The 18,230-nt window shown below is 57.9% G+C and overlaps 2 protein-coding genes across 2 annotated transcripts; one reads left to right on the plus strand and one right to left on the minus strand.

Moving 5' to 3' along the window:
- The first annotated feature begins 769 nt into the window (after positions 1 to 769).
- Positions 770 to 8,998, plus strand: LTK (leukocyte receptor tyrosine kinase). The gene is given in 26 exon segments (XM_061180473.1): positions 770 to 955; positions 1,530 to 1,673; positions 1,771 to 1,869; positions 1,872 to 1,932; positions 2,542 to 2,692; positions 2,839 to 2,962; positions 3,184 to 3,372; positions 3,450 to 3,605; positions 4,529 to 4,627; positions 5,021 to 5,064; positions 5,066 to 5,181; positions 5,602 to 5,696; positions 5,958 to 6,035; positions 6,038 to 6,127; positions 6,640 to 6,752; positions 6,889 to 6,976; positions 7,154 to 7,268; positions 7,364 to 7,465; positions 7,604 to 7,696; positions 7,799 to 7,899; positions 7,998 to 8,130; positions 8,206 to 8,273; positions 8,276 to 8,295; positions 8,397 to 8,455; positions 8,457 to 8,558; positions 8,560 to 8,998. Coding segments are annotated over 26 exon segments (2,589 nt in total). The 5' UTR covers positions 770 to 951; the 3' UTR covers positions 8,705 to 8,998.
- A 115-nt stretch (positions 8,999 to 9,113) lies between these two features.
- On the minus strand, positions 9,114 to 17,689 carry ITPKA (inositol-trisphosphate 3-kinase A). The gene is made up of 7 exons (XM_061182233.1): positions 17,133 to 17,689; positions 11,169 to 11,265; positions 10,870 to 11,086; positions 10,525 to 10,729; positions 10,177 to 10,278; positions 9,807 to 9,878; positions 9,114 to 9,703 (listed from the first exon to the last, which is right to left on the minus strand). The coding sequence occupies exons 1-7, from the start codon at positions 17,619 to 17,621 to the stop codon at positions 9,500 to 9,502; spliced, it is 1,386 nt and encodes a 461-aa protein (XP_061038216.1). The 5' UTR covers positions 17,622 to 17,689; the 3' UTR covers positions 9,114 to 9,499.
- Between the last annotated feature and the right edge of the window lie 541 nt (positions 17,690 to 18,230).

The raw sequence follows: 18,230 nt of genomic DNA on the forward strand, positions 1-18,230 counted from the left end.
AGTGCAGTGTGCTGTCAGTAGGTAAAGAAACCACTCGCCATAAACGGAGCTGCTGAACACAGAATCATACAATACGCTTCACTCAGCAACTCCTGTATCTGCAAAACAGCAATAGCTCTCAAACGTATGTGCAAAAAATCACCTGGACAGTGAGTTAAAACAGATCACTGGGCCCTACCACCAGTGTTTCTGATTCAGTAGGTCTAGGGTGAAACCCAAGAATTTGCATTTAGCCAGTCCCCAGGTACTGCTGCCGTCCAGAACCAACCGCACTTGGGGAACTATTGATTTACAGGGACCTTGCAAAGTAAATTCTGTGACCTCATAGTGAGACTTAAATAAGGCATGGGTACCAAACTTCTAAAAAAATCGCTGTTGTGTCTACACCCGGCACTCTACACTCAGAGACTTTACCAAGTAGCTAACTACTATAACTTCTTTTTTTCAGTGTTTTATATTAAGCAGGCCTCAGCCACTAAAATTGGTATTTTGAGCAAAAGAATGAGGAAGACACAAAACCACCTGACGGCTGTGTGGCCCTCTCAGTTGTCGGGTGCTTTGTGGTTTACAGAGAAACTTCCCTTCCTATGGTTCTGCAGGTGATAGAGAAACTGTCTCAGAGCTGTTGTGATTTCTTCACCAAAACCAATTGACTAGGGATGCTAATACTAGCACTCTGGTCTTCTGACATCAAATCACCAAAATCACAGTAAGAAGTTGTGCACAGAGTTGACGCAGGCAACGGAATTGTTCGAGGTGAACCCTGAGATCCTTCGCATCCTGGGGTCTGAGGTGGGAGTGGCCAGGCCGGCTTTAGGACCCAGCGGTCTCCAGCGAGCGACTGGACACTCCTATAAGCGGCAGTCTGGGCTGAAGTCGCAAGGTCTGACTCTGCAACTCTGGCTGCAGTGGGCCAGTCTGCTCAGCCGGCTGCTGCTGTGGCTCAGAGCCATGGGTAAGTGCCTTTTGGCAGTCAGGGAACCATCATGTTAGAGGCACCTTCCTAGGCTTGGGGACCACAGTCGAGACAGAAGGGGTCCCAAGTGGCTCCTGCAGAGGCCTTGAACCCTTGCAGCCAAAGCTCCTGGGTCAGTGTGTGGGGAGTGCAGGCAGAGAATTGCAGGGGTGCCTGAATCTTAGGATCCAGATATCGGCTGGGGAAGGAGGGACAGGCCCTAAGGTCTCATCAGCACCGCCTCAGGGCAGAACCACCAAGGTAAGTTGAGAAAAGACGGGGGACCTGCAGGACCGAGCTCAGCTCGGTGCCCAAGGCATCCACTAGGAAGGGCTCTCCAGGGGAAAAACTTGCAGAGACAAAAGCGGGCACCACCACCCTTTCCACCCCACTCCCCCAGCCCTGCCTTCGTCGACCTGAGTTGTCTTGGGGCCGGCTTCCAGGTGCTGGTGTGCCCTGACTGGGTGGGAGTAGGGGTGTGGCTGTGAGAGGCTAGGGCAGCCTTCTCTTCATCTTCCATCCCGTTAACCTCTGTGCCCTCTCCCAACCCTGCTGTTGCCCTGTCACCTTTCAGGTGCCATTCTCTGCTCCAGCTTGGGGTCCCAGGCACCTTTTCCCCCATCCTCGCCCTTGCCCCTGCCAGTTCCAAGCCCCTGGGACCTGAACATCACCACACCGCCTAGCCGCTTTGAGCCAGCCTCTCCCCTAATTCCCCCAGGTGAGCTCCTAGCTCCTTCCTCCCTTCTCCACTCACCATGGCAGACCCTCAGGCCGGGGCAGGTGCTCTTGACCCTTTCCTCCCTCCCTGTTCCCAGGCCTGGAGGGGCATTGGCTGTTCTCCACCTGCAGGGCCAGCAGCTGACGCGGGCCCACACAGTGTGGCCGGGACTACACCGGCAGCAGTGTGGTGATGACAGTGGGGCCGCCGGGCCTCTGAAAGGCGTGCAGTTGTGGGCGCGGGGCGCCGGCCAGTATCTGTAAGTGCGGAGCAGGAATAGACGAGGGTGGTGACCTGCGAATCTGAGGTTCTGTGGTCAGGGGAACCAAGGCTACGTACGCACCATTTTGCGTCTTGGGGTATTCCGCAGTGACAAGCGGCCAGGGTGGCTTTGTCCCTTCTTCCAGCGGAACCCAGGGAAAGGTGGCAATAGTCGCCACCAAATTAGCCGTACCCAGGAGCCTGTTCCTGCCAAGTGGAGTGTCCCTAACCAGCGGCTGCCACCAAGGGTGGCTTGAGCTTCCCTCCATCTCCATTAAGCCTTGCGAAGTAAGTGTAAAATATAGGGAATTTCCTGCCGGTCCAGTGGTTAGGACTCTGTGCTTCCACTGCTGGGGGCCCGGGTTCAATCCCAGATTGAGGAACTAAGAAACCACAAGCCGCGCGATGCGGCCAAAAAAAAAAAAAATGTAAAATCTAATTTTATGGTGTGCATACCTAGTCTCCCCATTCCTTCAAAATCGACTACGTCCTCCAAGTCCTTCAGATAAGAACTTCTGAAGCTGCCTCTGTCAGTAATCTCTGCCCTGGGCGGGCGGCCCGAGGACCGATGGTCAAGGGCCGGGGACTCAGCACCTGCTTTCCGCAGGATCTCAGCCTATGGAGCCGCGGGCGGCAAAGGTGCCAAGAACCACCTGTCACCGGCGCCTGGAGTCTTCCTCTCCGTCGTTTTCCCCTTTGGTCGCGGGGAGCTGCCTTACATCCTCGTAGGGCAGCAGGGAGAGGACGCCTGTCCGAGGGTAAGCGGAGCCAGTGAGAGGGGGACGGCTCAAGCGCCCCAGGGCGAGGGCTGGGTGGAAGGAGAGGGCGCACCTGGGGTTAAGACCTCAGCACTGAGAGGGGAGGGTCCCGGACCCCCGCTGATTCCGTCCCGGGCGCCCGCCAGGGAGCCAGGAGAGCCAGCTCGTTCTGCCTCGGAGAGTCTCTGGCCGCTGAGGAGCACGCGGCGACGGAGGGGATCAGAGGGGTTCCGGGGTCGCGGAGCTGGGCAGGAGTCGGAGCGGATGGGGGTTGCCACCGCCGTCTTTCGGATACTTGCTTGCCTCGGCGCGAGCCGCGCCCGCCTCCAGCGCTCAGCGTTGAGGTGGCAAACCTTCCCGCGGGCGCGCACGCACACGAGCTCCTTGGCGTCCCCAGAGCCCTGGGCCTGGCTGGGAGCCCCTTCGCTTACTCTAGTCCCCGGGGCGGGGGCCCTCACCCAGCGCCCGGGTCGTCGTCGCTCGACGGCTAGAGGGCGCGCCCCGGAACGCTGCTGCCGCGTAGCTGCGCGCCCGCGAGCTGGAGCCGCTGCTGGTGGCAGCCGGAGGAGGCGGTCGGGCGTACCTGAGGCGGCAGGACCGAGGCCGGACTCACGCCACCCCCGAAAAACTGCAGAACCGCTCGGCAGCGCCGGGAAGCAGCGGGAGAGGCGGGGCGGCGGGTGAGGGCGCGGGCTGCGGCGGGGAGGAGGCCGTGCTCCTCCTCCCCGCGGCCGTCCGTCCCGCGGTCTCTCTGCAGATGGAGGGGACGGCTGGACGTCGCGGGCCCCCTCTCCGCCGGCCGGCCGCTCACCGCGGGAGGGGGCGAAGGGTGGCCAGGGCTGCAGGGAGGCCTGGGCTACGCTTGGCTGGGCCTCAGCCGGCGGCTTCAGGGGAGACGGCGGCGGCCACCCGGGTAGGTGAACTTTTGGGGAGGGCACCTTGGCAGCCCCGAGAGTGAAGTGAGGTTAGAGCCTTAGAACAGACCTAGTCCCTCGGGAGATAGTTGAGTTAGGAAAGGTGTTGAGCTACGCTCCAGGTCGGAGTAGGTAATAGCTGTTAGAAAAGGAGGTCAGATAAGTTGCAAATCACACGTGCAGATAGGACTCCCTCGATTTTCTTTTACATTCAGGACCTTTGTCATCACAAGTCCCGTCCTCGATCTGCAGCAGTCCCAGGAACTTACAGCTGGCTGAGTTAGCAGGCTGAGCAGGGAGGCAGAAAGGCAGGGATAGTTTAAGTCAGCAGTTCTCAAAGTGTGGTCCCTGAGCCAGTAGCATCAGCACCACCTAAGAAGTTGTTAGAAATGCAAATTCTCAGCCCCCTTCAACCTACTGAATCAGAGACTTTAGGGGAGGGTCCCACTATCTGTGTTTTAGTCAGTCCTCTAGGTGATTCTAATACACTCCAGAGTTTGGAAACCACTGCTATAAAGAAACAGAGCCTTTGTGTCTGTCTGGGCTGTACTGTTCATAAGTACTTTATACGCATCATCTCCATTATCACAGAAGTGGAATATGTGGGTTGGGCCTCTTCCATTTGATAGCTGAGGACATGAGATTAGAGAGGTTCAGGCAGACAAGGAGCCATCCCAACCATCGTGAACCAGGCCTTCAGATTCCAGCTGATTACTCCTTTCCCACTTCTCTGGCCCCTCAGCTCCTACATGCAAGCTGGCAGCACCTGTACTGTAATGTGAGTGTAGAGAAGGCCACACTGGGGTTTCCACTGGGAGACTCCAGCTTCCCCACTGTTCATAAGCCAGCTTCCCAGCTGTGAGGCAGCTGTGTGCCCCTTAATCCCCCATTTTGCAGCCAAACCCTCTCTTTCAATTTCCAGGGGGCGATACCTCAGAGACTGACATCCTCTGGGCTGATGGGGAAGATGGGGTATCCTTCATACACCCCAACAGAGAGCTCTACTTGCAGCCTCTGCCAGGTGTTGGCCCCTATCCCCCACCTTTCAGCTAGCCTAGCCCTTTTCCTCAATCCCTCCCATCTGAGCCACCAACTCTGCACTGTGAACTACCTGTTCTTGCACAGCACAGGAATACTTGGGAACTGGGCTGTCAGTTGTAATGCCAGTATGGGGCATTCTGGTCTGCTTGTCAAATATCTCTTGCTATGAATTCTCTTCAACTACCTGCAAGCTCAAGGATCCCAGAAGAGGAAGCATACAGGCTTGACAGAAGTCCCCCAAGCTCTCCCACCCACCCTAGATGCCTGGCACTGCTCCTTGCTCCGAAGTCCAGGGCTAAAATTAACCATGAGGCTGGAAAAAGTACGTATGCCCCCCATGCTCACCCCACAATATGAGTTCTTTTACTCATAGTCGTGGAGAGCCATGGAGAGGTGGAGATTCAATTATACCTCAATCGTGGTCGGTCATTGCCTTTTGAAAATCTGCTAATGGCAGGCAGAGCTCCAGTTGGCCAGATGCATGTGCGCAGAGGGCATGGAGCTGGCTGCAGATAACATCACCTGCATGGGTATGTCCTGCCTGTGTCCGAGGTCTGGACTCCTGGGGCCATGGGCTGGGGGGAGCAGTAGGGCACGGGAAGGATGCCTGCTGTGTGCCAGGTACCATGTTGGGTGTTGGGCAGGGAATTGGAGGTGCATCTTTGCCTTCAAGGAGCACATAGTCTAGTGGTCTAGTGTGTGAGGGGAGATATCTATCACTATCTCTAGATATACATCTACATTTATATCTAGATATATCTCATAGTGACAATTGCCATGGGAGGTGTAAAGTATTTTAGGGGTTCTCAGGAGGGAGAGGCTGCATTCATTTAGGATAAGTGGGGAAAGCATCATGGAAAAGTTAACACTTGAGCTGAGTCTTGAGGCATGGGTAAAACTTGGGGTAGAGGGACAGAGAGGCGTTTCCCACTGGAGATGTGTCTTTCTCTCTAGACCTGCCCACCCCTCAGACCCTTTGATTCTGATGGTGGCTGTGATGTTGATCTTGACACTGAGACTCCCTATGGTGTGTGGGGTCCTGATTCTGGGTACGGAGCATCCAGCAAGCATGGCTGATTTCTCCACTGAACTGATGGGCTTCTGTGGGGTACCAGGGGCAGACATGGCTGATTTCAAGACCTCTACTCCCAGCAGAGCTGTGGTGGACTCCTCTGGGGTTCTAAGAGTAGAAGCAGCCGGGGAGGCCTGAGGACAACATGGGCATCTGGAGAGGTGTCCTGGGAAGGGGGCAAGTCAGGGCGGGCCTGATGGCCAGGTAGAGAGTGTGCTGTTTTTCCTCTCACCCTCAGTGAACCATAAGAAGTGGCAGGGCCTGTGGTGGATGAGGCTGCCAGGCCCTGAGCTCCAGCTGAGCAAGTTCACCTCTACCATCGGACAACCCCCAACCCCTACTACTTCCAGGTGGGGCTGGGCCCAGCCCAGTCCTGGCCTCTGCCCCCAGGGCTTACGGAGGTTTCCCAGTAAATGTCACTCTGCTCAGCTGCGTCCTCCCCCTCCTTCTGAGAACCTGTGCACTCTGAATCTCCACCCTCCATCCTGCTCCCTGTTGTGGTGAATTATGGATCCCAGAGAATGTCTCATCCAAACCCCTTGTGTAGAGAAGATGAAGGTCAGAGAAGCTCCTAAAGGGAAAGTAACCTTTCCAAAGTCAGCTGTCATCCCCAGTTCTGGGATGGTAGGGACCTTAGGATATGATTCCTTTGGAGCAAGGGTTGCTTCCGCCCCAGGGTGTATGCAAGGACCTAAGGGAAGCCTTAGCACAGACTCCCACCCCACCCCCTTACCCCACACCTGCCCTCTCTTCTGCCCTGGCTCTGGCCTAGTCACCGTCACCCTTGCAGGGTTTGTACTTGGGGACATGCCGTGATGCGGAGAGCTCAGACCCTCAGAGAGGGCCAGCTGGGCGTATGGAGGGCAATCGGGGACAAGGGGGACCCTCGAGGACCCTCCCCAGACCCAGTCACCCACTCACTTCCAACCTGTCTTCCTGCAGAGCCCTGGGCCATGGTGCCTTTGGAGAGGTCTATGAGGGACTGGTGATTGGCCTTCCTGGGGACCCCAGCCCCCTGCAGGTGACTGTCAAGGTGAGAGGGGGTGGGGCTTCCAGCTGACAGTAGGAAAGAAGGGTCCAGGGAGGAAAGAACAATAGCTGGAGCTAGGGTCAACCTGCCTTCCTGAAGTGTCCAGGGCGCTCAGGAGCTCTGCCCTCTTCCTCCCGAGACTCTGCCAGAACTCTGCTCTCAACAGGACCAGCTGGATTTCCTCATGGAGACACTATCATCAGGTACACCTGGGGCCAGGGGCAGGCGTGGAAGATGGGAGGAAGGCACCCAGAACTGCCTGCACAAATAGCCTCTCTTCACCCTGGGGCTGAGAGGTAGCAATTCTAGAGACACAGAGGTTCACTCCAGTCTGTGGAGCCTAGGGCATGGTTTCTCTCCCTGCTGGTGATGGGATATGTGCACCACTGGCTCAACAAGGTCAGCCATCAGAACACTGCGCTGCATGGGACTTAGCATCCAGGCTGCCCCTGGCCTAATTCTGCTGGAGTTGATGTCTGGAGGGGACATGAAGAGTTTCCTGAGGCATAGGCGGCCACAGCTGATGAGACCCTTCTCCCAGCCCTCCAGGCCCCTCTGAAGACCCTGTTCATGTGTCCCCAAACCTGCGTGGTCTGATGCGCCTTCTGCCTGACCCAGGGCCAGCCATCACCTTTGGCCATGCAAGACCTTCTCCAGCTGGCTTGGGACATAGCCCAGGGTTGCCACTACCTGGAGGAAAATCACTTCATCCACAGGTTGGAAGTGATCCTGGCTCTGGGGACCCCGAGCCCAACTCCTACCCCAAGGAATAGCACTTCCACATAACTTTTAAGGAAAAGATCAAGGCTGGAGTTTCTCAGTTCTGGCAGTGAATTTTTTACCTGACTCTGCAGGGACATTGCTGCCAGGAACTGCCTGACGAGCTGCACCAGACCCAGCCAAATGGCCAAGACTGGGGACTTCGGGATGGCAAGCACTGTCTACAGGTGTAGGACCTGGGGATGTGGAGAAGGCTGATGCTCCAAGAGAGTTTACCAGCACCTTTGGGCCATTTAAACGATTCATCACTCCTCTCCTCCCTCATGTAGGGCCAGCTATTAACGCAAGGGGAGCCAAGTTCGGCTGCCTGTCAAGTAGATGCCTCCAGAGGCCTTCCTGGAGGGCATCTTCACATCCAAGACAGACTCCTGTTGATAACACGCCCTCCCCTGCCTTGGGCCACCTCATGTGAGGGAAAGGGAAGCTGTGCCTGATGGGCTTCACTTAGTTCCTCCCACTTGTGATGCAGGTCTTTTGGAGTGCTGCTCTGGGAGATCTCACTGGACTACATGCCCTACCCTTGGCCCACCGATCAGGAGGTGCTGGACTTTGTCATCTGAGGGGGATGGATGGACCCTCTCAGGGGCTGTCCAAGGCCTGTGTGAGTATGGAGTGTTGCCTCAGGAGGGAGGTCTTTCACAGCCATGGGTTGGCATGAACTCCTGCCTCTCCCCAGGTACCATATCATTACCCAGTGCTGGCAGCATCAGCTTGAACTTCACCCTAGTTTTGCCAGCATCTTGGAGGTCTTCAATACCGCACTCAGGTGTGCCCCCTGACCTGTCCCGACCACCCTGGACTTGGGGGTCAGGAGGGAAGCCATAAAACAACACTGTGGCCCCCTGCTCCCCTACCCTCCCATTACAGAACCCTGATGTGCTGAATTCACCCCTTCCGGTGGAACTGGGACCCATCCTGGAGGAGGAAGGGGCTGGGGAGCCTATCTTTGGGGGGCCTAAGATGTCCACAGACCCAAGAACCAAGTCCGGGGAGCTTGAAGAGCTGGGGAGGGAGCCTCCTTGGCCCCTGGCCTCAAGCCCTCCAAATCCAGGGGTCTCCAACCTCAGAACCTTTGGAATCCCACCTATGGTTCCTGGGTCCCAAAGGGCCCTGAGGGTGAGGACTCTGGCACTGAGGGTAGCAGTTCCTCCCTGCACTCCTCCCCAGGCTTCTAGGTGGCTTATGTTCCAAGTAGCCTCTGTCCCCCACAGTCTGTGCTGTATGTCTGGGCCTGTCTTAGGGCTGGCCTGGCACCATGGACCCTCCATCCTGGAAACCAGTCTCAGGCCTCCTGGGCAAGAGTCTGGCCACTCCCAGCCTTTGATATTTGGGACCAGAGGATACTCCCCCAACTCCCAGGTGTAGGTGGGGAATTGAAATTGCCTCCTGCAGGAAGCCTTCTCTAGATTGCCTTTACCCCACTAGCGTCCTCCATCTGGGCAGCCCCCAACACTACAGATACCTCTAATAAAGAGCTCTTCTCATATCCTCCAGTGATCTGAATGGATGTGAGGGATGCCAGGGAACTGAGAAAGAAGGGACCAGAGGAGGGAGGGGATGAGGCCTGAGTCAAAGCTGGTGTCTTTGAGTTTTATTGGGAAAGGGAGTCCATTGTAGTGTGGGAGGTCAGACCAATAGATCTAGTACCTGTGAAATAAAGTTCATTATCTGGCTTCTCTGGAGAGGTATGGAGCCCCCTCAGAAGAGCTGGGCTGAAGAAGAAGCCACTCATCCCACTTCTACTCCCTCGCCCGGTAAATTAGTGTCATCGGCTCTGGGAACACTGGGGCTTTTATGGGGCCCAGGCCCTGCGCGTGCAGTGTGTCCCGTAGTGGTCGGCACCTGGCCCTATAGGACCGTATGAACCGCCCCGCACCGCGGGGTTTCAGTCTCTGCCTGCATGCATGGCGGGGATGCAGGCGCAGGTCCTTCTGTCAGACCCTCCGGTCCGCGGAGACAGGGGCCCAGCCTCATCTCTCAGCCAGGCTGGCAAGGATGCCAATGAGATTGTCCAGCCCCAGCAAGTAGCCGTCCTCTCGGTTGCCCTCCTCCCAGGGCCGCCGGTGGTCCAGGGTCTGGCCGTCGGGGAGGGGCGTGGTCTTGCCGAAGTCGATGAGCCATACGCCGGCGCGGTGGCAGTGATCATGCACGAAGAGGAGCGAGCTGCCGATCACCTGCCGAGTCCCACACCGTCAGGCTACGGCTCTAATCCGGAGAAGCCCTCCACCCTGTTCCCTCACAGACCACAGACCCGGTACCTGAGCCCACCCCTCTTACCTCGTGCTTCCTAAAGAACTCAGAGACCTCCAGTGTGTCCCGGATCTGCTGCAGGCGGTTCAGATACCTCCTCTGGAGAGGGTAGAGTAGGAGAGGAGAACAAATTAACTAAATACCAGTTGAACCTCTGCGAATATGAGGAGCGCCATGATGCGTGCTTGGCTTGGCAAATACCGTGGTGAGGAAGGCACAGGCCCCCACGTGGCGCGCAGCCCAGAAGGGAAGGAATGTAAAGCAATTACAACACAATGCGATAAATGCTATGATGGGGGTCACATAGGGTAGGGTGCTACATAAATTGACCTGACCTGGGGACACCCCTAGGTATCAGGCTCCCCAACACCTCAGGGTTCTGGGATCCCGCGCTCACCAGCACTTCGGCATCCCCTTGCACAAACTCCTCGAAGACGCGAATCACCTGCTCCCGGCTTCGCGTGGTCTTGAAGTCTGTGCTGCAGGAGCCGTCGGCTTTCTGTAAGAGGTGGGCAGAAATTGTCAGGGGCCCCGTGCCCGCCCGAGAGGAGAGGATCAGGCCAGAGCAGCGGTACCTCCCGGGACGTTGAATGCCAGGGACAGCGAGACTGCCGCCAGAGGTTGCCTCTTCCGGGGACTGTCGGGGTGGGAGGTCAACATGGAGGACAGACATCGCAGAGTGGGGCCGGGGGGGTGGGGTGGGGGAAGGGCCCGGGAGGTGCAAAGCGAAGCGGGCGTGGCTCACCTTAAGGCCCTCGATGCGGAAGCCGAGCGTGGTACTGGAGCTGATGCCTTCTCGCCACTGCATGTAGCGCGGCTTAGTGACCGCGCGCTGCGCGTGCTCCTCCTCGGTGGGTGCTGCAGGGTCTACGGCCAGCATCTTCTTGTACATGTCCTTCCGCAGCTTGGGCCGCTCGCGGGCTTTGGTCAGCTCCTCTTCCAGGTAAGTCCTACGGAGGCGCAGGCAGCGGCGGGGCTTGAGCGGGCGCACACCCGGACCCTGTAAAGCACGGCCTTGGGCACGCGTAGAGTGCTTGTCCCCGCCCCGGGCCCTTTACAGGTTCCCACCTGCCCGGTAGGGCACGCGTACCTGACGCCCATCTTGCAGTCAAGTACGCAGGGCCCATCGAAGCCGTCGAGCAGGTCCTGCAACTGCAGGTAGCTCTCGCCATCGCGCTCCACCACGCCGTGGAAGGCGGGCACGCAGCCGCGCAGCGCGTCCGCCATGAGCCGTGCCAGGCAGTAGCGCTCGGGCTCTGAGCTACGCTTCAGAATCAGCCCGCTGGTGCCCGCCGCCTTGAAACTCCCTGCGGGCAGGCGCTAGTTAGTGCTGCCTAGTCCCTTCCTCCCCGCCTCCACCCACCTCCCCCGCGCCTGCCCCGTGCTCACCCGTGTGCCCCGCCAGCTGCACCCAGGCGTAGCGCTTCTTGAAAGGGCTCATGACGGGCAGATTCACCATGGTCCGGATCTTCTGCCAGTGGCTTTTCTGAAAGCGACACGGTCCCGGTCTGTAAGTTAGCGTCTGCATAAGCCCTCTTTCCTCTGGTACATGGTCTCGCCCCGCCCAACCTTACAATAAGCAGCTAGGGCCTGATGAGTCAATCATTCATTCGCTCAGGGAAAGTTTATTGTGAGCCTGTGTGGCGGACCCTGAGACAAGCACATGGAGGTGACAGACATCCAGCTCTTCAGTGTGCTGAAAAGAGCCCTGGGCTCAGCGTCAGAAAGCTCACGTTTGCACCCCAGTTCTGCTGCTCCAAAGCTGCATGGACAGGTTACTAAACTGCTCTGTCGAGGTTTTAGGACTTTTGTGAGCATGAGAATCACATGATGGTCACTCTTGTTTAAAAAATGCAGATTTTCAGGTCTACCACAGGGAAATTCTGAGCAGTCTGGGGTGGGACCAAAAATTTGCATTTCTACCAATGCCTCCGGATATTCTGGGGCCTGAGAAGCCTCTGAGCTCAGTTTCTTCATCTGTAAAATGGGGAAATAACCACTCTTGCTGGGTTGTTGTGAGTAGTAAATGAGGCTTGAGTGTGACAGATGCCCCCACCCCCAACCCATTCCTTGGCATGAAGCAGTAGCTGGACAAATCTGGATTATTGTTTCATTTACTTGGGACCATTGGTTCCTCTCATTTAAGGAGAAAGACAGACATGGAAACAAACCATTACATAGGCCCAGGGCAGGGAGGCCAGCCTGGTAGGGCCTGGAGAAAGAGTGGCTTGGGGCTCCCCAAGGCCCTCTTGCTATCCCTGGATGCATCTCACTCCTAGCCAGTTGACAAGGCCCAGGGCACCCTTAGTCCTGATCTGGACCCAGAAACCTGGGCTTTGAAAATGGGATACAGAGCTGAGGGTCTGTCATCTTAGATGAAATTGGGAGGGAAATGTAGATTTTGGTGTACCTTTTGCCTCTTGACCATTGTGTCTAGCCTTCACCCAGTCCTGAGAGTATCTCATACTCTGGACCTTTCCTCTTCCCACCCCAAACTCATCAGTCCTGTGTCTACCCACTGAAGTGCAGAGGTTTGCTCATCCAAACAGTGTGCCTGCTGCCTCCTCCCAGGGTGCCTGCCTTTTAGAGGAGTTAAACATGTGTGCCTCCACAAGGGTGGAACCCAGGAATCCAGCTTCCCTGACCAGAGAGTGTTCTAACAGGGAGAGGGAGAACTGGCATGCTGGCCTAAGCAGGGGAGGCTGATGACCATAAAACCCCTTTCCATGGGGAGGAGATGGAAGTTAGTGACAGAGCACTGGATGGGGAGTCCGGAGTTGGTTCCAGTCCTGGCTCTGTCACTTTCTAGCTGAGTGAACCCAAGAGAGAGTTTCATCTGTGTGAGCCTGTTTCCTCTGGACCTAGCTGTTGCCATAACACGAGCCACCATTTACTGACCGCCTACTGCATGCCAGGCACTTCTCATCTCCATCAGACAGCGTTGCTCCTGTTTTTCTACTGAAGTCCCTACATGGCACACTAGGGTGTGATCACTTGTCCAATCCCCAGGGATCTGGGGGTGTAGCCAGAAGCAGCCCACTAGAAGCATGACATCTCTTTCAAAACTCCCTTTTTTACTCTTTAATACATACAAGGTTTGCATTATGCTGCATAATAAATCCAAGTTTTATTATAAAACTCTCCCACCTCCGAATCCTCAAATAAAATTCCAGGAAGATGTATGTGCTGTGTGTATTGAGTGGCACCATCCTATACCCTCTTCCCCCACACTCAGTTTGAGATTCATTATGCTGCTGCACATGCACAGCAAGCGCATGAGGTGGTAATTATTGCCATTTTACAGAAGGCAATCAAAGTTCAGCGAGTTAACATCCCCTCCATCCCTGCTCCCAGCCCCCAGTCTCTGCCTTAAGCTCCAGTTCAACCCCCTCCTCATGCATCAATTGCCCCAGCAGGTTCCAAAATCCATGCTACCACCCAGACTCCCTTTAGGGGTCAAAGGGGACCCTGCAGGAGAAAGAGTTTTGTACAAGATGAAGCAATTTGCAGCCACAAGGTGGTATGTTTTAATCACTGAGGAAACACTGAGATCTGTCTGGGGACCCCTCTCTGTTGGCTGGACACTTTTGCTTCATCCAAAGGGACGGGTTTAATGGTGGGGCTTCGGGCAGCTTTAGGGACTTACTGGCAGAATTTGGGGGACAGTGGGACCAGAATGGACTTCATCAGAGGGTACATCTAGTTCTGTAGCCACCATAGTAGAAGACGGAACCAGCCTTGGGTTAGGTGAGATGGGAGAACGGCATCATCCTTTCTTCTGGGATCATGTGGGAGCAGTGAGTGAGGCTGGAAGGTGGAAGGTGTGCCTGGTAGAAGAGGATTTAGTAGCTGCAGTCCTGGGCTACTGACACTTGATTGATGTGTGATAACATAGCATTGATTTGCTCCCAAGCTGAGGTAACATGGGGTCATCTCTCCACTCTCTCCACCCCAGTTTTGTGAGGATCATTATCAGCCAAGAGCAGCAGAGACTAAGGCTGGTCCCAGCCATGTGGGTTACAAAGGGCTTTCACACCCGTAATGCCATCTCAGCCCTCTCAGCCACCTCTTGAGGTTGGTTGGTAATGACAGGATTTAGTTCTTCTGCCAGTAATGCATATGGTCAAACATGGAAGGAGTTGATGCAAGTATCATGGAACTCTGTCGTCTTCCATCTTAGGGAGCTACCTCCCCCAGGGAACATAATGCATATAAAGATGCATGTATCCAAAAAGGTTCTTGGAGAATCGTTCTTTGGTGGGTGGGCGGGGATTTGGGCACATGAACAACAGCAGGGAATATATTTTTGAGCAGGTAAGGCTTTTATTGTATGAATATCAGAAAGCAGATTTATTATGTTACAGAGTGAAATCTAGCTGAAAAGAGGGCTAAAACTCCATCCTCTTGGCACAGTCTATTCCACCACAGAAGTCTGGGAAAGCCACTCACAGCAAGAGGCTACCCAGACATCTTGGGACAAAAAGCTCAGGAGAGCTGACCATGTGAAAGAGTCTTTGATGAAGTCACAGGAGGACCCTCTGATAATTCCTCACTCATGGAGCTGGACAGGGAGCATCTCTCTCTGGGCAGGGCTTAGCTGGATACTAGCCTCAGACCCTCCTTTGTCTGAGCTCTATTTGGAAGCCCTGAGGACTCCTCCTTCTCATATCACACCAGATATTCAGTGTATCTTCTGCCAGAACAGATCCTTTGCTTCGTCTTTGGTATTCATCCCCAGCCTTCCTGACTTCTACTCCCTACCTCCAGCCATCCAGACTCTGGCTAAAGCTCTCTACCACCCAACCCCCTCGCCATGTTCCCAATACTCTATCAAATAAGCACTCCTGGTGGCGGTGGTGATGAGAACAATCCGTTTAAATTTATAAGATGATTTGCACTAAGGTATAAGTGACCCACGACTTCACCCTCCCAGGGGCATTTGCTTTTTAAAAAGGAAGGCTGTTAACCTAAATTCTGCTCTATAATTAGTGATAAGTGAAGTGTGGGAGTTCTGGGTCCAGGACAGGATCGAATCCAGGTCTCCTTACCCATCCTGGAGCACTGAGAGAAGAGAACCAAACGAACAAGAGTCAAACACCCTCTCTTCTGCTAGAGCAACACCCCAAAATTGTTTTAAGAGGCAGACAAGGCCTAAGAATACAGTCATGCCAGCCACCCTTGGGGATAGGGCCCCAACTCCTCTCCTGGCCTGTATGGTTTTCCCTGCCCATGACTCTTCCCTCTACCATAGGAAAGGACCCAGGAGGGAGGCAGGCTGCCCAGTCCCAACTACCTTGCGGGGAGCCCAGCTCCAGGCTCTGGGAAGACTGTGCGTGGCTCCTAGGAAGAGAAGTGAAGGATGTACAAGCCGGGCAGAGGCTCCCCTCTCTTCCCGTTGTCCACCCAGGCCTGAGTTGTAAGAGGCTGGCGAGCTGGGAGCTGCCGAGCACTGCCTCAGCACCCTTCTTCCAGGTGCATCCTTCACGGTCAGCCAGCCGATGGGCTCTGCTTCCTACCTGGGGAAGCCCTAAAGGCAGCCTGGGCGGGCGCACTGTGCCCCTCCCGGCCTGGCCGCGAGGCAAAGTCCGAGCCGGGCCCTCCAAGCAGACGCAGGCGGCCTCTGTCAACAGCCCCTGGCTTATCTGCCGCTGCCTCGGCTGTTTGCCTTCGGGGAGGCCCCGGCGTGCTGGGGGTTGGGAAGGCCTGGGACTCGCCGCCTTGGAGCTGGAAGGGCTCTCAACGGCCATCTGCTCCAGCTCCTGCCGCGCCGGGTGACAGCGAGGCCCAGAGTGGGAGAGGCCGGCCGAAGACGCCCAGGCATAGCTGCGACTGGTCCCCGGAGTCTTGACCCAGGCTGGCCTGTCTACGTTGTGCACGGTCCTGGGCCGCGGGACCTCCTCCGCCTTTGCGAGGAAAAGCGAAGCTGGGGGCTTCCCTCGTGGCTCCCTTCCTCCAGCGCCCGCCTCTCAGCTGTCAGAGATTTGAGCGGGGGAGCGGTGGGCCCACAGCTACTGCTCCGGGTTTTCAGAGGTGGGGAGGGAGGAGTCCTCTCACTGCCCCACATCACCGCCTTAGAAACCACTGGGCGGCACCCGCCTCCTTTCAGGCGCCAGGGTTGCACCAGGAATGATCGGGGATCAGGCGTACCCTTACGCCGGGGGAGGAGAGAGGGACTCCCCGCACCCTACACCTGGTGGCGGACTGTGTTCCTGCTCTATGAGAATTTTCCCTTCTTCCTCTTGTGTCACAAACCACGCCGCCCTCTGGGTAATGTAAGTCTCAGGGGTAACTGAGTCACGGAGCCACGGCAAGTCATTACAGTGACTCCCGCGCCTCGTCCAATCCGAGCGCGGGGGGAGCCCAGGTTCAGCAGGCCCCGGCAACCCCGGCGCGCGTCCGCCGCTCTCACCGCCCTTCTGGGCAGGCCCCGAGCCACCAGAGCCTGCGGGGCGCCCTTCGCCTCTCCCTCCACTCCAGGGACACTTGCATAACGTGTATCTAGAGCAACTCCTTCGCGTTGACCGCGGATAGTTATTTGAAGTATTTGGCCTTGGTTAAAACCAGGGGGACAAGACGGCTATCCTGGGCGCGGCACAAGCGGGAGGGGCAGGCACCGGGAATGACTTCACCGCACCCTAGCCTGGGTTATCCGAGGGTCAAACCTGGCCCCGGAACATCCAGGCTACCAAAGGCGGAGATCAGCAGGCTGGTCCCACCCTTTCGGCCTCAGTTTACCTTCTCCCGGGCCAGAATTAGGAGAAGTAAAGCGGAGGAGGGCTGCGTTCCGCCCCCTGCCAGAGCTCCCAGTCCCGCGCCCCTCCCTTCCCTGCGTCCACGCCTGGTGCGGGCGCCGGGAGCAGACGGCGGCGGCTAGCGAGCAGAGCCTGGAGCGCGGCTCCACTCCCACTCAGGAGAGGGAAACCGTGGCAACGGCGGGGGTGGGGCCGCGGCGCGGGAAAGGGGGAGGCAGAGAGGGAGACTCGTTGACCCCACTCTCCGAGAGTTCGTGGGGCAACGCTAAGCCCCTCCGATCCCTCCAACCATCTCTCAGCCAGCAAGTCACGCTCCCCCCCCGCCCCCTCCCCGCTCCCCGTGGCCGGTCGCAGACTCCTCCTTACTCTCTTAGACGCCCCAGGGCCCGGGCCGCGACTCGCCTGTGGAACCGGGGTGACCACTGTAAAGGTGAGGGGTCGGCCCGGCGCCTCCCTTAGACCCCCAATGCCCTCCTAAAGAGTGAGAATCGGACCCGCCGGGGAGGGAGCTTAGGGCAGGAGTTGGTCCGCAGAGAGCTCAAAGCAGGTCCCCGCGCGCAGCCCCCGCGCCCCGCGCTGGCCCCGCCCCCGCGGCCAGTACCTGACCCACGTCCTCGCTCGTTTCCAGCTGCACGTTGCCGCGGCTCCGGCTCTCGCTGTCGCTCAGAAGATCGTCCTCCGAGTCCTCGGGCAGCGACGAGGAGCCAGTGGAGGAGAGCGACGAGGTGGAGAGGCGGCGCGGCTGCTGCAGGTGCGACGAGCCCACGGCCGGGAGCCAGCCACCCTCCGGCTTGGGCGGCCCGGGGCTGGCCGGGGGCACGTCCGGCTCCTCGGCCGTCACAGTCAGCTGCGGGATCACCGGGGCAGGGGGAGCCCGCGGAAGCCCGTTGGGGATCTGTCCCCCCCGCCGCTTGGCCCCGCGGGCCCGGGGCTCCCCTGCGGCGGCGGCGGCAGCGACCGCGGCGCAGCGCGCCTCGAAAAGCAGGCGCAGCTCCCCGACACTCCGGCGCGGGGCCCGCTCCAGCCCGGGGCTGCAGGGCCCCGCGCCTCCCGGTCGCGCCATGCCCGTCGGGCCCCCGGGCAGGGTCATTTCCCAGCAACAGAGCCGCCGGGGAGCCCACCAGCCCGCGGCGCGGCGGGTACTGGAGCCGCTCGGCGCCCCAGGCTTGAGACTGCCCCGAGGCGGAGCCTGCGCGGCCGCTCGCCTGGGCCCCGCCTCGGCCGCGCCCCCCGCCCACTCCTTTCACTTTCAGAGAAAGAGCGGGCCTCCTTGGGCTCCTGCCCGGACGGGAAGGCTCCCTGTCGCTCCTCCGGGTGGCCGGGAAGCCCAGACCTCCTGGAAACACACAAAACCCGGGCCTGGCCCTCGCGGCCTCTCAGTGCCCACTCTCGAGAAGACCGGAGGGGCTGCTCCGCCCCATGCAGTGCCGCCTCCCCGGGAGATTCCTCCTGGCAACTCCAAGGGCCCCGACCCCGCAGGGGAGGAGCTGATCCAGCTCTTGCTCTCGCACCCAGTCCCTCGGGCTCCTTTCCGCGTTCCACCCATCCTGGGCTAAGGCTTCCGGGTCTCCGGGGCTTTTCTCCGCCCGGGGCCCCTTCGGCACAGAGTTCAAGGCCTTCGGCTTCCCAAAGAAGCCTCACCCCAGGGCATGTGCCCAAGTGGGGACTCTGTCTTGGGAACGAGCTGAGGCTTCTCCCC

This window comes from Eubalaena glacialis, chromosome 2 (assembly GCF_028564815.1).
Source record: "Eubalaena glacialis isolate mEubGla1 chromosome 2, mEubGla1.1.hap2.+ XY, whole genome shotgun sequence".
NCBI lineage: Eukaryota > Metazoa > Chordata > Mammalia > Artiodactyla > Balaenidae > Eubalaena > Eubalaena glacialis.